This window comes from Podarcis raffonei, chromosome 8 (assembly GCF_027172205.1).
Source record: "Podarcis raffonei isolate rPodRaf1 chromosome 8, rPodRaf1.pri, whole genome shotgun sequence".
Lineage (NCBI taxonomy): Eukaryota > Metazoa > Chordata > Lepidosauria > Squamata > Lacertidae > Podarcis > Podarcis raffonei.
The window spans coordinates 18,744,607-18,755,918 of record NC_070609.1 but is presented as its reverse complement, the minus strand read 5'-3'; the positions used below and the strand labels follow the sequence as shown (position 1 = coordinate 18,755,918).

The 11,312-nt window shown below is 44.6% G+C and overlaps 1 protein-coding gene across 3 annotated transcripts; it reads right to left on the bottom strand.

Moving 5' to 3' along the window:
* Positions 1–312: 312 nt before the first annotated feature.
* LOC128418557 (sulfotransferase 2B1-like) lies at positions 313–9,633 on the bottom strand. 3 transcript variants are annotated; one of them, XM_053398330.1, is made up of 7 exons: positions 9,442–9,633; positions 7,702–7,846; positions 7,114–7,310; positions 4,837–4,954; positions 3,242–3,336; positions 1,001–1,181; positions 313–811 (listed from the first exon to the last, which is right to left on the bottom strand). In XM_053398330.1, the coding sequence occupies exons 1-7, from the start codon at positions 9,616–9,618 to the stop codon at positions 702–704; spliced, it is 1,023 nt and encodes a 340-aa protein (XP_053254305.1). In that variant the 5' UTR covers positions 9,619–9,633; the 3' UTR covers positions 313–701. The 3 variants fall into 3 exon arrangements, with proteins under 3 accessions (XP_053254305.1, XP_053254306.1, XP_053254307.1); XM_053398331.1 differs by having other exon boundaries at positions 1,040–1,181; XM_053398332.1 differs by lacking the exon at positions 9,442–9,633 and adding an exon at positions 8,212–8,438.
* Between the last annotated feature and the right edge of the window lie 1,679 nt (positions 9,634–11,312).

Sequence of the window (11,312 nt, the reverse complement as noted above, 5' to 3'; positions counted from 1 at the left end):
CAACCAAGCTATCTAGATGATGTGTCACATTCTCAACTTTTGCACCTGGCAGGCAACTCACCATGAAGTCCACACACCCATTCCAAACCCTAATGATTGAATCACTCACTGCCAGGAAACTCCCACCCCCTGGAGGAGTTTCTTTGGCAATTGGGGGGGGGCAGGAGAGAGAGGGAGGGGGAGGGGGGAGAGACAGACTGCCAGTTTGGGAAATAACTTTGAAATCCATAACATCATGCTGACAGCATTACCATCTGTTGTGTTGGTATGGGTAATTGAATGCATTTAGCCGTGCATCAGTACAATTATGGATACAATAAGATACAATACAATTTTATTACAGAATAAAAACAAATAGCATACAGCAGGGATGGGGAACCTGTAGCCCTCCAGATGGTAATAGATTCCAGCTCCCATCAGCCCCAGCCATCATTGCCAATGGCCGAGGGTGATGGGCTTGCAGTTCAACAACATCTGGATGGCCACAGGTTGCCTACCTCTTGCCTACCTCTTGCATTTGAAAATACAAAATACAATACAACCATACCATTTACTGACCAGCCTCTTCTGATCACATCTGAAGAAATAATAATTCGGTAGCGATACAGCCTGGTGGTTTGGTAGGAGGGACATGCATCATATGAGAGATAAAAGGGTGTGGGGATGCAAAAAAGCAAGCAAGAGCAACCATTTGTTCTTCTTCAGTCCCAGGGGAAACTCACACCCACACCCTTAATGTGAGATGGATAAAAACGGTCAAAGCGTTCGTTCTGTGCCACTGTGACGTGGTTCTTCCAATCCCCGGGTAGCCCTGAAAGACCACAAGAGGGACTCGTAACCACAAAGATGTTCAGCCAGAATTATTTCAGCACTGGCTTCAGTTCCTGATTAACTTTATCCATTGGTCAATGGCACATCACAGGGAAAGACTCTCCACCCGCCCCGCCCCCTTTGCCTAATGGCCTTTATCTATGGACTCCACCATAAGCTATATTGTTACCTGTCAGCACAAGCGGCTGCTTAATGTGCATCGAAACACTTCCTCGCTTCCGAGATGAGATGGGCATAGTCTCATTCTTCACTTTCTGGAAGGAGGGGTTATCCGCCACAGAGTCAATTTGCTGGCTGTTCAGCTCCTTGCCAAGGAACTGGCAGATCTTCTCCACACTCCCTCGAAGGTCCTGCAGAAGGGGAAAGCAAATGACTGTGAAACTGATGAAGAGGCACACAGAGGGCATTACTGCTAGTTTGTAGGGTGCATTTAACAATACTGATGCCATGGGTGTATTGACCTCTCAGCCACCATGGTGAGGAAGCCAGAGTAGAATCCTGTTCTCAAAAAATTGCCTTTCTTTTTGTCTCAGACTGCCTCTTGGCCTGCTCAGCACCGAAAGAGCATCTGAGACAGCAGCAGACCTTGGTTGTGTCCACATTAGGTCACTGAGTCCATGTGCAAATTTGTTTGCCTTCATCCAGTTTTGATTTTATGCCTCCAAAATCCGTCCTGTTGCTTCCTGTCTATACTAGTGGGTGATGCTTGATGGAATGTTTTCATGCTGTGTGTCTCCACACTCCTTCTCAATTAGTATATACTTGTCCTTCACAAGTTCTGGAAAACTGAGGTCCATTATAGGCTATTTGTTTATTTGTGTGCACACTTTAAAAAAAAAATCGGGGGGGGGAGGAATACAAGTTTTTTAAACTATCAGATTTGCACAAAATAATAAATTTATGTGAGGTTCCAAATGCTGTGGGCATTCATGCAAGTATTTGTTTCCCTGTGCACAGACACCTAAAAGAAAAAGTCTTTTTTTGAAGTAAGAAGTTGAAGAAAATACAAGTACAGTGGTGCCTCGCAGGACGAAATTAATTCGTTCCGCAAGTTTTTTCTTCTTGCGAGTTTTTCGTCTTGCGAAGCACGGTTTCCCATAGGAATGCATTGAAAATCAATCAATGCGTTCCTATGGAAACCGCCTTCACACCAGGTCCGGGGACAGTCTGTCCCCCGACCTCTTCTGAAGGCTGGGGGGGGGGACAAGGGCTTTTCTTCCCACCGCCAGCCTTCAGAAGGCTGTTCTGAAGGCTGGCGGTGGGAAGAAAAGCCATTCTCCCCACCTCCCACCCCGCAAGCTCCGGGGACAGGAGGGCTTTCCTCCCGACTGCCAGCATTTTAAAAGCCCCCAGGACAGCGGAGACTTCTCCGCTGTCCCGGGGAGATTTTAAAATGCTGGCAGGCTGCAGTGAAGCCTTCGCTGCTGCCCGCCAGCATTTTCAGATCGCCCGGGACAGCGGAGAAGTCTCCGCTGTCCCGGGGGCTTTTAAAATGTTTTTAAAAGGTGGGGAGAAGGGCTATCCCAGGAAGGCAGGCGGGGGGGAGGTCCAGGACCTCTTCTGAAGGCCGGCGGAGATTTCCCTATGGGCTTTCTTCTTGCGAAGCAAGCCCATAGGGAAATTCGTCTTGCGGAACGACTCAAAAACGGAAAACTCTTTCGTCTTGCGAGTTTTTCGTTTTGCGAGGCGTTCGTCTTGCGAGGCACCACTGTAAAAGGAGATATTGAAATAAATACAAAATAGCTAATCTGATGGCATTCCTGGTCTGATGTGGGACAAAGGAAGGGCACTCTGCACATGATATAAAGCTCTTTTCCATTAAGTGACTTTCCTATTAGGTTTATTTACCACCCTGAGCCCGGTCTTGGCTGGGGAGGGTGGGGTATAAATAAATTATTATTATTATTATTATTAATCATGTAGAGAGGCAGAAAGGAATACTGCACATGTTTAAATGTATCTAGCAAACAGTACCAGAATTTACAAAAACGTAAATGGTGATAACTTTTTCTAAACTTCTTTGAGGGTTTTTTTTTAAAATCAAGTGCTATATAGATTTTATGAAATAGATAAGCAATAAACAAGGTGAGGTAACTATGGATGTGTGAATATAACAATGGGCTCATCTACACTTCTGCTTTTCTGCCACTTTCCCCCAGGAAAACCCGCTGTTTATAGCTGAATTGGAGCAAACATCAGTCAGGTTTTTCTCCAGATGGACGTTTGCTCAGACTCAGCGCTAAAGAGCAGGTTTTCCAGGGGAAAGCAATGGGGCAAATACAAAATGGCTTGGACTCATGCCTAGAAAGTTTGAGTTACAAGCAGAAAACCGGCTGGACCCATGCTTCCTAGCTACAGGAGATGCTGAAATGTGGACAACTCCAGGACGAGCGCTAAGGTTGGACCACACCTGTTTCAACTCTTCAACCGTGATGAAAAGGAAGTTTTCCCTTTTCTTCATCTGCAGCCAGCCTTTCACGTGGTCAAACCAGGAGCCATGGGACACTGGAAGAGGAAAACGGAGGCACCAGTAAGCATCAACAGTAGGGAGGTGTGTCAAGGAAGACTCGGGGAGAACAGACTAAACAAGAAGGTAGCAAGGAACATCTAATGCTTTTCTCTAACAAAAGCAGGATAGCAACAGGAAACTCCTGAATCCTATCCAGATACTGCCAGTTAGTTACTAGACTACATAATGACACGGAGTTTGGGGTGAGACAGCAACTTTACCACTTCTCTTGGACCACACCTCCCATCAGCCCCAGTGTCAGGATGCTGTCAGTGGCTTCCAGCTGGTTGCCCAGGAAAGTATACAGACAAGGAAAAGTTTCTTACTGACCTTTTTCATTTCAATCTTTACAGAGAGAGGCTATAGAACCCAGCCTCTTGGATAATGGCATTGTCCCAAGTGAATCTCCACCCCCTCCGTCCCTCCCACTTCCTCATTCATCACTTCTATGGGTGCTGCTAAGTGCCCTCTGTCTTTGAGCTCTTTACTCTCCTACTTTCAAGGCTCGTCGGGTTCTGGGAGATGGTGGGTCTGGGGTGCTTTCTAATGGCAACGTGTCAGCCGGGTGTTGTCCCGGCTATCCCATGATTTTCAAGTTTTACCCCTCATCTTCCTCTGAGCAGCTACCTCCCTCAAACCCCTGTTGTAAATCTAGACTGTCTTCCTCTTCCTCCTCCCTGGAAGGGTCAGGATGCAGAGGCGGTCTGCACCATTCCTCCTCTGCCCAGTCCCTGACACCCAGCAGTATAGCCTGTGGTCAGGGATGATGGCATTTGTAGTCCAGTAACAACTCCAGTGTCACACATTCCTTATAATATTGCCCCAAAACACTGAATTTGAGACCCCACTATATCCCCGCCCCACACATTCAGGCCATTCACTACTTAAGGACGTTATTAATGCTAAAAGGAAATGAGTTTAACTATCATGACACCTCCCACCTTCCTTCTAATTTATTCCTGCTGGAATTACAGTTCTATGATAGGGCTCTAGCAATGGTTAAAAAGAGAGCCTTCGTGGTGCCATGGAGCAGACATTTGGGCTGCAACAGAGGGGGATGAGCCCAGGGCCGTCTTTACCCAGGGGTGCAAGAGGTGCGGGGCACCCAGGCGCCAAATTCTGGGGGGTGCCAGGCGCCCGCTGCTGAAGCAGCCTAAGTTCTTAACTATCTACCTGTTATGAAATAATAAATAATTTTGATCAAGCTAGAAAAACAAAATACATATATACCTAGGTATTACCGAAATGTATACCTGCTGTTTCGCTAAAGGACTTTTGACTTTGTGCGCTCATTTACCAGAGAAGCGCCGAGCCAGCAGCGGCGCTTGTCATTCACCACTGTGGCGCTTGTCAGACTCAACGAGGGCGCTTGCCATTCTCAATGGCGCCATGCATGCGAAATTAACTAAATTTGGGGGCGCTGGGCAGATCTTTGCACCCCAGCCACGCATATGCTAAAGACGGCCCTGGGTGAGCCGATTTGGCTCTTTCCATACCGTTCCCATCTAAGAACTCCTCCAAGAACTCATCCAGACTTCCAGGATCCTTCCATTTTTTATAGCAGTGGTAGAACAATACCAGCACATCCTTGGGGTTACGTAGGGTATAAATAACCTGGAAGAGAGGCAGCGGGCACATTTTAAGGGAGGAGGAGCAGGACAAGCTCTAACGTTGGGTAGAATGTGGCGGCCAAGTTGGGAGTCAGGAAATTAACTATTTATTATAGTTTTATTATGTGATAGTTATTTATTGTTTGTAAGCCGCTTTGAGATTCATTTGAATGAAAAGCGACATGGAAATAAATCAAATCAAATAGTCGTATTGTTACAAAGGTTGCATGCCACCCCAGTCTGCTGAGCAGTAGCAAGATCCCAGAGTGTTCCAGGTTCTCTAGTAGGGTTGCTTCAATTGGGAAATCGAGGCACAGCAGAGACGAGTGTCTTTAAGAAATATGGAAATGGAGCACAGCCTCCGTTGTGCCTCATTTCCAAAGAAAACACAACCCTGGTGAAGTGCCAAGACCCCTGAAATCCTGTGCACCACTTGGCAGAGACAGGGGTGGCCCATAATAATATGCATTTTTATGTTCATCTTTGTACAAATTACCTGGTGGGAGAACTGCATTGAGAATAACTGGGAGGTACAAATTTAGAAGGATCACTGTCAGTAGATTTGCCTTTCAATGCACACTGAATCAAATTTCTCTCCCACCCCTAATCCCAGTTCATATCTGATTTTCCCCCAGAGCACCTATATTTTAGAGTTTTGTATCTCTGAGGATTTAGGATTTTGAGATGAAGGTAGCTCTGAAAATTGCTCTAATCCTGCACTTAGCAACTATGTCTGGGGTTTAAAAAATAACAGCAGGTGTTGGGTGATTTGCCTTGAGTCCATAGAGGAGGGGCAGTTTTCATCAGGATCACAGCCAGGAAGGGAAAGGTTAAACATCGCCTTTCTGTATACTATGGTTCCAATGAATATCACTCCCTCCCCCAAACAGCAACAACAAGCTATTAGCTATGCAATTACAATAATAGGAAGTTTGACCCTGAGAAAAGCTGGAAGCAAAATGAAGGGGAATTTTCCTGCTTAAATTTCCTTTGCAACCTTCCCTGAATTTATAGTCTCATAATTCACACTTTGCCTTCCACATTGCCCCTTCAATTTTAGGGACCTTTTGGGGGTGCGGGTGGGAAAAATTAAAAAAGAATTGAATTTCAAAAAGGGCTAACTTTTAGAGGTCCTTAAAAAGTTTTCCTGAACCCTAAGTAGGTGTAAATAGTAGAAACCTGTGATATCTTGTTGCTCTGAGATTTATTCAAGTGCAGGTGTCTGGTGGCCCCTTATGGGACAGAGGAAATGGGACTGGTGTGAGGTTTTTTAAAAAATCATTTTCTTTAATTCATTTCTCCATGAAGATCCCCACCATTAAGGATACATGAACATTGCCAGTAGAATGGATTGAAAAAGTCAGTCCCTGCCTCACCATACAGATATGGCTTCAGAATCCACCTGCATGGCTACCTACTTGCCAAATCATCACATCAGCTAGTCTGGCCCTCAGAAGCGAAAGCTGAAAACACAGTTTGAACTCTGACATTTTGCCTGATTTTGAAAGTGAGACATTTCATTGCAACTTCCAGCTTCAGAGAGAGCTTTGGGGCCTAGCAAACTGGGGCCACAGCAGTCCTCTGCTGAGGTCATGGACTGAACATTACCTATTCATAGGTAAAGGTAAAGGGACCCCTGACCATTAGGTCCAGTCGTGACCGACTCTGGGGTTGCGGTGCTCATCTCGCTTTATTGGCCGAGCGAGCCGGCGTACAGCTTCCGGGTCATGTAGCCAGCATGACTAAGCCGCTTCTGGCGAACCAGAGCAGCGCACGGAAATGCCCTTTACTTTCCCGCCAGAGCGGTACCTATTTATCTACTTGCACTTTGACGTGCTTTCGAGCTGCTAGGTTGGCAGGAGCAGGGACTGAGCAATGGGAGCTCACTCCATCATGGGGGTTCGAACCACCGACCTGATCGGCAAGTCCTAGGCTCTGTGGTTTAACCCACAGCACCATTCTGGAATTAAGATGATGGTTAAAGAGTCTTTCGTATAGTGATCTCTAAGCTTGTACTATTACTGCTACTACTACAAACAACCCTCGTGGCACCTTCCTGGAAATGGGCTGTGCCAAATACTGTATTGACAGTACGGAATTCCCAGTATCTTTACTGCAGACAGACATGATCAGGCTTTTGTGTGTGAATTGTTCCTCTCTTACCTTGGCCTTGGACTCGAGAAAGGTCTTAGGGAAAAGGTTTATTGGAAGGTGAGAAGCCAAGATTCTGGGTGGAGGATATTTCAAGGCAGTCTTCATGCCATCAAAAGTCTCGATCCAGGTTATTTTCTCACTGCAAACCCACGAGGGGTCCCATTCTTGCTGGATCGCTGACAAGATCTCTGCCATCCAATGGCCACCTAGGAGGGAGTATAGCAATCACAGGGCTACCTCTTCTCCCACAGCCCTTTTGGTTCTGCAATGCACACCTTACAACTACTTTGACAACCAAAGCAAACCTCCTGGCAATATGAAATTATTAGTGGTGAGGGGATGTGACTGTTTTAAATGTCTTTGAATTGTCTGGTGTTTTCATGTGCATTAATTTTTTTAAAAAAAAATCTTATTATTTTAATATTATTGCTTTAACATTTTAGTGTTTGCTGCCCTGGGCTCCTATGGGAGGAAGAGCAGGATGGACATTTAATAAATAAACAAGATCAATGATTTGTCAATGCCAATTCCAATGACCTTTCCCTGTTTGTTCTGAAAATGTTCTGCAGCTCTCATTCCACACACTGTCTTTCCTACCTGACTTGGGGTAAGAGACACTCAGTAGATCGTCATCCAAGAAGCGAAATTCTTTTTCCAGATAGGTGAGCGATTCTGCTGAGGACAGCGCTGTGGGGAATAAGATCCCATTGTAGACGAAAAATGGTGATGACATTGAAAAACGCTAAAGACATCAAAATAAATAGATCAGTAACCTGGACCAAGAAAGTTGTGCAACCTGTTACAAAGCATTTTAATTCTGATGGCCCTCAACCTTTCTGGACTGGAGTTATCGTAGAAACATTTCTGCATAAAGATGAGCAACGGGAAAGTTGGTAGATGGATCAAAGGTCTGATATGGTATAAGACAAGTTGCAATGTTTAATTAAACATTCAGCCCTTTATTCCGAGCCATGAATGGGAATCTTGCTAAAGGGCTAGCATAGTGTAGTGGTTAGTGTCATACTGGAACCTAGGATGCCAGGGTTCAAATCTCCACCCAGCCACTGGGTGACTTTGGGCCAGTCACTCACTCTCAGCCTAACCTACCTCACAAGGTTGTTGTGAGGATAAAAGAGGAGATCTATGTATGCCACCTTGAGCTCCCTGAAGAAATGTAATAAATAGATATAAAATACATATTTTTTCTATGGGGCAACCATCAAATCCACCATTATAAGAAAGAGGATTTCTGAATCAATCATCTTAAGACACGAATAATCAACATTGGTTTCCATCTAGAATACAATGCTTGTTTCGCATGTAGCCTTTTCCTTTTCTTAAATTAAAAACAACAACAATATATTGTGTATGACACACTCCTTAGAATTATTCCATCCCGAGTGTTCTTAAAACTGTCATCCAGGCTAATGGTGTTCATTTGAAATCCCAACTGTATCCCTGAGGAAGGTAGAAGTCTAAACATTTAGCTACATAGTCTTACATACTGTATGTCTCCCCCCCCCCTCAAATTCTCTCTCTCTCTTATACACACACTTAAATATATATTGATACACTTACTGGTATAGCGATTTAGAGATAGATATGTTATCATGCCTTAAGTGTCAGTTTGCATTTCTTAGTGCAGAAAGCATTGATCTGATATGCAGAGATCTTTCCTAGTCTAATTAATTCAAGTGGGTTCTGGAAGCTTCTCTGTGTGAAAGAAACAAGCAGAAGGTTCATGATGTTTGGCTTATTCCTTCAGAGAAGTTGAGTACAGCTGGCTTAAACTGGCTGCGCTATCTCTTCTGTCAAGGTCATGTTATAAAAGTAAGGCCAGAAGGAGCCTGGGTTTCACTTTCTCTTTCTCTTTCTATCTCTCTTCTGGTGTGGTGTTCTGTATATAGTGTTAAGGTTTTGTCTTATTAAAAGTTATTGTAAGTTTAAGTCTGCTGCAACTCGATTTCTTATGGACAGTACCAATCCTGCATGTATTGGATTTGTGACCATTATGCTCATTTGCCTTCAGTAGCAGTAAAGCTCTGCTGGATGAAATATTAATTGCGTCTGGTCTATTTATTGGGAATCCTGCAACGTGTTTTAAGTTTTTTACTCTGCTAACTATAAGTTGGAGTTCGGCGCCGGATCAATATGAGTAGAAGCTGGGTAGATTACTTCTGAAATCCCTTAGAATGGTGCTTTGCAGATAGATAGATAGATAGATAGATAGATAGATAGATAGAGATAGAGATAGATAGATAGATAGATAGATAGATAGATAGATAGATAGATAGATGATAGATAGATAGATTTTAATGGGCAGCCTATGGCACCTACCAACAGAAGACCAGGCAAGTGAGCTGTCCAGTGATGAGGCAGGTGACTAGTTGGAGGCTTCTCTGCTGCTCCTTCTTCTACCTGTCTCATTCTGAGGAGGAGGAGCCAATTGGGTCCTTCCTCAAAGTGAGACATTCCAAGTGAGGTGGCCAGGAAACTGCCTGTGCTGCCCACCATATTTTGCTGCACCTCAACACCATCATCATCATCATCAATAACAATAAAATTCTACCCCACCTTTTTCCCTGATAGGGACTCAGGGTGGCTTACATGTAAAATACAAACAATTAAAAACAAAAGAGGGACAGAATATTTTTGGATAATATTTTGGATAATGGACAAGGTGGGTTTGGGCTTTCCAGATGTCGTCTTTCCCCCAATGCCATGCCTCAGTGAACCAGTTGCAGTTTATCAATTAACCATGCAATGGTGATCAGTAAACAATTTTCAGTGTGGTTTAATAATCTATTGTTCTTCACTAGAAACTCTGAGAATTGTAGATCTGGCAAGGGAATGGGGGTCTTCTAAGAACTCTCAGCACCCTTAATAAACTACAGGTCCCAGGATTCTTTGGGGGAAGCCATGGCTGTTTAAAGTGCTAGCGCCGTGTTTTAAATGTATGGCATGAATGTGGCCTGAGCTGGCATCCGGGTGTGTTGCAGGTTCTAGTTCCTATGTTTGCTTCTCTGTCATGCTGTCTGTTGTTGATGGTAGTGTAGCCTTTCTAGGCCCTTTAAACCATGGGTAGGAAAAATGTTGCACCCAAGCTGGGACGAAAGGAGCCAAACGACACCAAGGGGTTAAATCCAGAGAAAGTGTTTTTATTCTGCCAACCTGGGTCGGCAGAGGAGCAAGTGTGATAAGTCACAAAGAAGCACGAAGTTCACAGCCATTGCACATAGCTTTTATATCCCCTTCCAGTTCCCTCCCCCTTCTTCAAGAGTCCTGCCCATGAGTTCCTCTGAGCATGAACAGAAAGCTCCTGTCTTGGGACCATTTTTGGACCCTTCCCAGAAAGTGGGTGAGAGGGTTTCAGTGTGTTCCAGTTGTTTCATTCTTGTGCTTTGGCATGGTTCCCGGACAGAAAGCAAGTTGCAATGTGGTTCTTTAGCAAGGCCAAAGGCTCTGAGAAAGGCCTGAGAAGACAATGGGCTCTGTTCTCTACCTTGTTGCAATCTTTTTTAGTTACAGCATTTTCATTACAGAAGAGGACTGCTTAGCTAATGCTTTTTGTCTTAGAGGAAAATGCAGTTTTAAAATGCTTAAGGTGAGGCCTGGCTGGGGGGGGGGGGATTCACAAACAGTTTTTAGGGTTTTTTGGGGGGAACCCTAACTGTTCCCCTTCAGTAGTAAGCTGTTTCAGGCTGAGTTGTGAGCTTCTCTTTGTCAGATCAAAATAAATGCAGTTGTGTCACAGGGCTTCTTTGCAGAGTTGGAGCCTGTTCACAAGCCCCAAGGCACCCAGAGAAACCCATGAGGCATGCACCAAATTATTTCATCTCCTCTGGGCCAGATTGTATCTTAAGGCCCTCCTTAAGGCCAGAAATCAGAACAGCTTCTACCAGTAGTGTCCAGTTAGAATTGAGCAAAGGGTTCTAACTAGAAACCACTAGCAAGAAGACATGTTGACTCCAAGGAGAGGAGGTAGGCAAGAAATGGTGACGCCTCTTCCTTGATGCAAGAAGGAAAGGCAGGCAATGATGGAAGAATGAGAAATACAGCTGCTGCAGCCTGAAAAATGGGGGTGGGGGCAAATGTGCCCTCTATCCCATTTGTGTGGGATGGAGGGCTCATAAACCAGTCTGGTAGAGTGAAAAGGTGTGACAGTAGTGAAGTAAACAACTTAAACAAATTAAAATTAGTCCTGTGAC

Excerpts from the sequence above, each read along its gene's own strand:
- LOC128418557 (XM_053398330.1), bottom strand. The coding sequence starts at position 9,618 with ATGGTGGGCAGCACAGGCAGTTTCCTGGCCACCTCACTTGGAATGTCT. Across the intron at positions 7,311-7,701 it reads TGTCTCTTACCCCAAGTCAG|GTGGCCATTGGATGGCAGAG; the intron begins GTAGGAAAGACA and ends ACTCCCTCCTAG. Across the intron at positions 3,337-4,836 it reads GGAGTTCTTAGATGGGAACG|TGTCCCATGGCTCCTGGTTT; the intron begins GTATGGAAAGAG and ends TTCCTCTTCCAG.